At 29.7% G+C, this 963-nt stretch overlaps 1 protein-coding gene across 1 annotated transcript; it reads left to right on the top strand.

The window, feature by feature from the left end:
- Positions 1-22: 22 nt before the first annotated feature.
- Positions 23-893, top strand: LOC117120929 (Bardet-Biedl syndrome 1 protein-like; the record flags this gene model as incomplete). Its single annotated transcript, XM_033266030.1, has 2 exons — positions 23-154; positions 759-893. Coding segments are annotated over exons 1-2 (267 nt in total), but the record flags the coding sequence as incomplete, so codon positions are not given.
- Positions 894-963: the final 70 nt, after the last annotated feature.

The raw sequence follows: 963 nt of genomic DNA on the forward strand, positions 1-963 counted from the left end.
AACTTTGTTTTTCTTTACAGTTATGCACCGGACGTTCCAGCATGATTTGTACCGTATGAAACTAGCGACAGCCCGAGCCTTCATGAAGTCTCTTGATAATAGCATGAGTCCAATCTCATCTAACCCCGCTGAGCCGCTTAAGCTGTCTGCTCAGGTGAGTATATGCAAGTATTGTGCATAAAAATCACATTATTATTATTATTATTATTATTATTGATAATAATATTAGTGACGATAATATTGTTAATATTTTAATTATTATATAATTATTGTTGTTGTTGTTGATTTTTTTGGTTTTTATTAATTAATGAACCACGGACTCAAGGAAGAACAACATTTCACAATTTCTTTTTTGATATTGTATTTTTCTATGTTGAATTTGGGTTTTGCTGTGTATAAATAAAGAGATTATTATTATTATTGTTAAGCAGTTGTTAGTGTGGCCCAAGCTAAGATGATGATCTTCGACTAACATCATGATCTCATTCATAAGCTTTAATTCAGCTACTCAGTGTTCAACTTGCTAAACCAATGATTAGGTAAACTACTTTATTGTGCGAAATTGGGTCATGTTAACAACAATCTCATTTAGATTCTTATCAAACAATTTTTTTTTTTAATTGATCATTTTGTGTTCGCTGTTAAATGATCATAATAATATTTATGTTAAATTGAATAAATAATAATAATAATAATAATAATAATAAATTTATTTTGAAAGTAATAAAAAATACTTAATATTTGTTTTCAAATTAAAGGTGCAAGGCATTGGCCCAACATTCAAGTTAACAGTCAGCCTTCAAAACACCTCCATCAACCATCCATCCATTAATTTGTTCATCAGTTTCCTTTTTGATGAGAAGTTGTATTCATTACAAAAGGCCTTTATACAGGTAACTAAAATTCTTGATTGTTGTAACTGCGACAGGGAGTGGCCAGAAACGGGGCATAATTATATACATT

This window comes from Anneissia japonica, unplaced genomic scaffold, assembly GCF_011630105.1.
Source record: "Anneissia japonica isolate Jap-2015-1 unplaced genomic scaffold, ASM1163010v1 scaffold286044_len963_cov303_single, whole genome shotgun sequence".
Lineage (NCBI taxonomy): Eukaryota > Metazoa > Echinodermata > Crinoidea > Comatulida > Comatulidae > Anneissia > Anneissia japonica.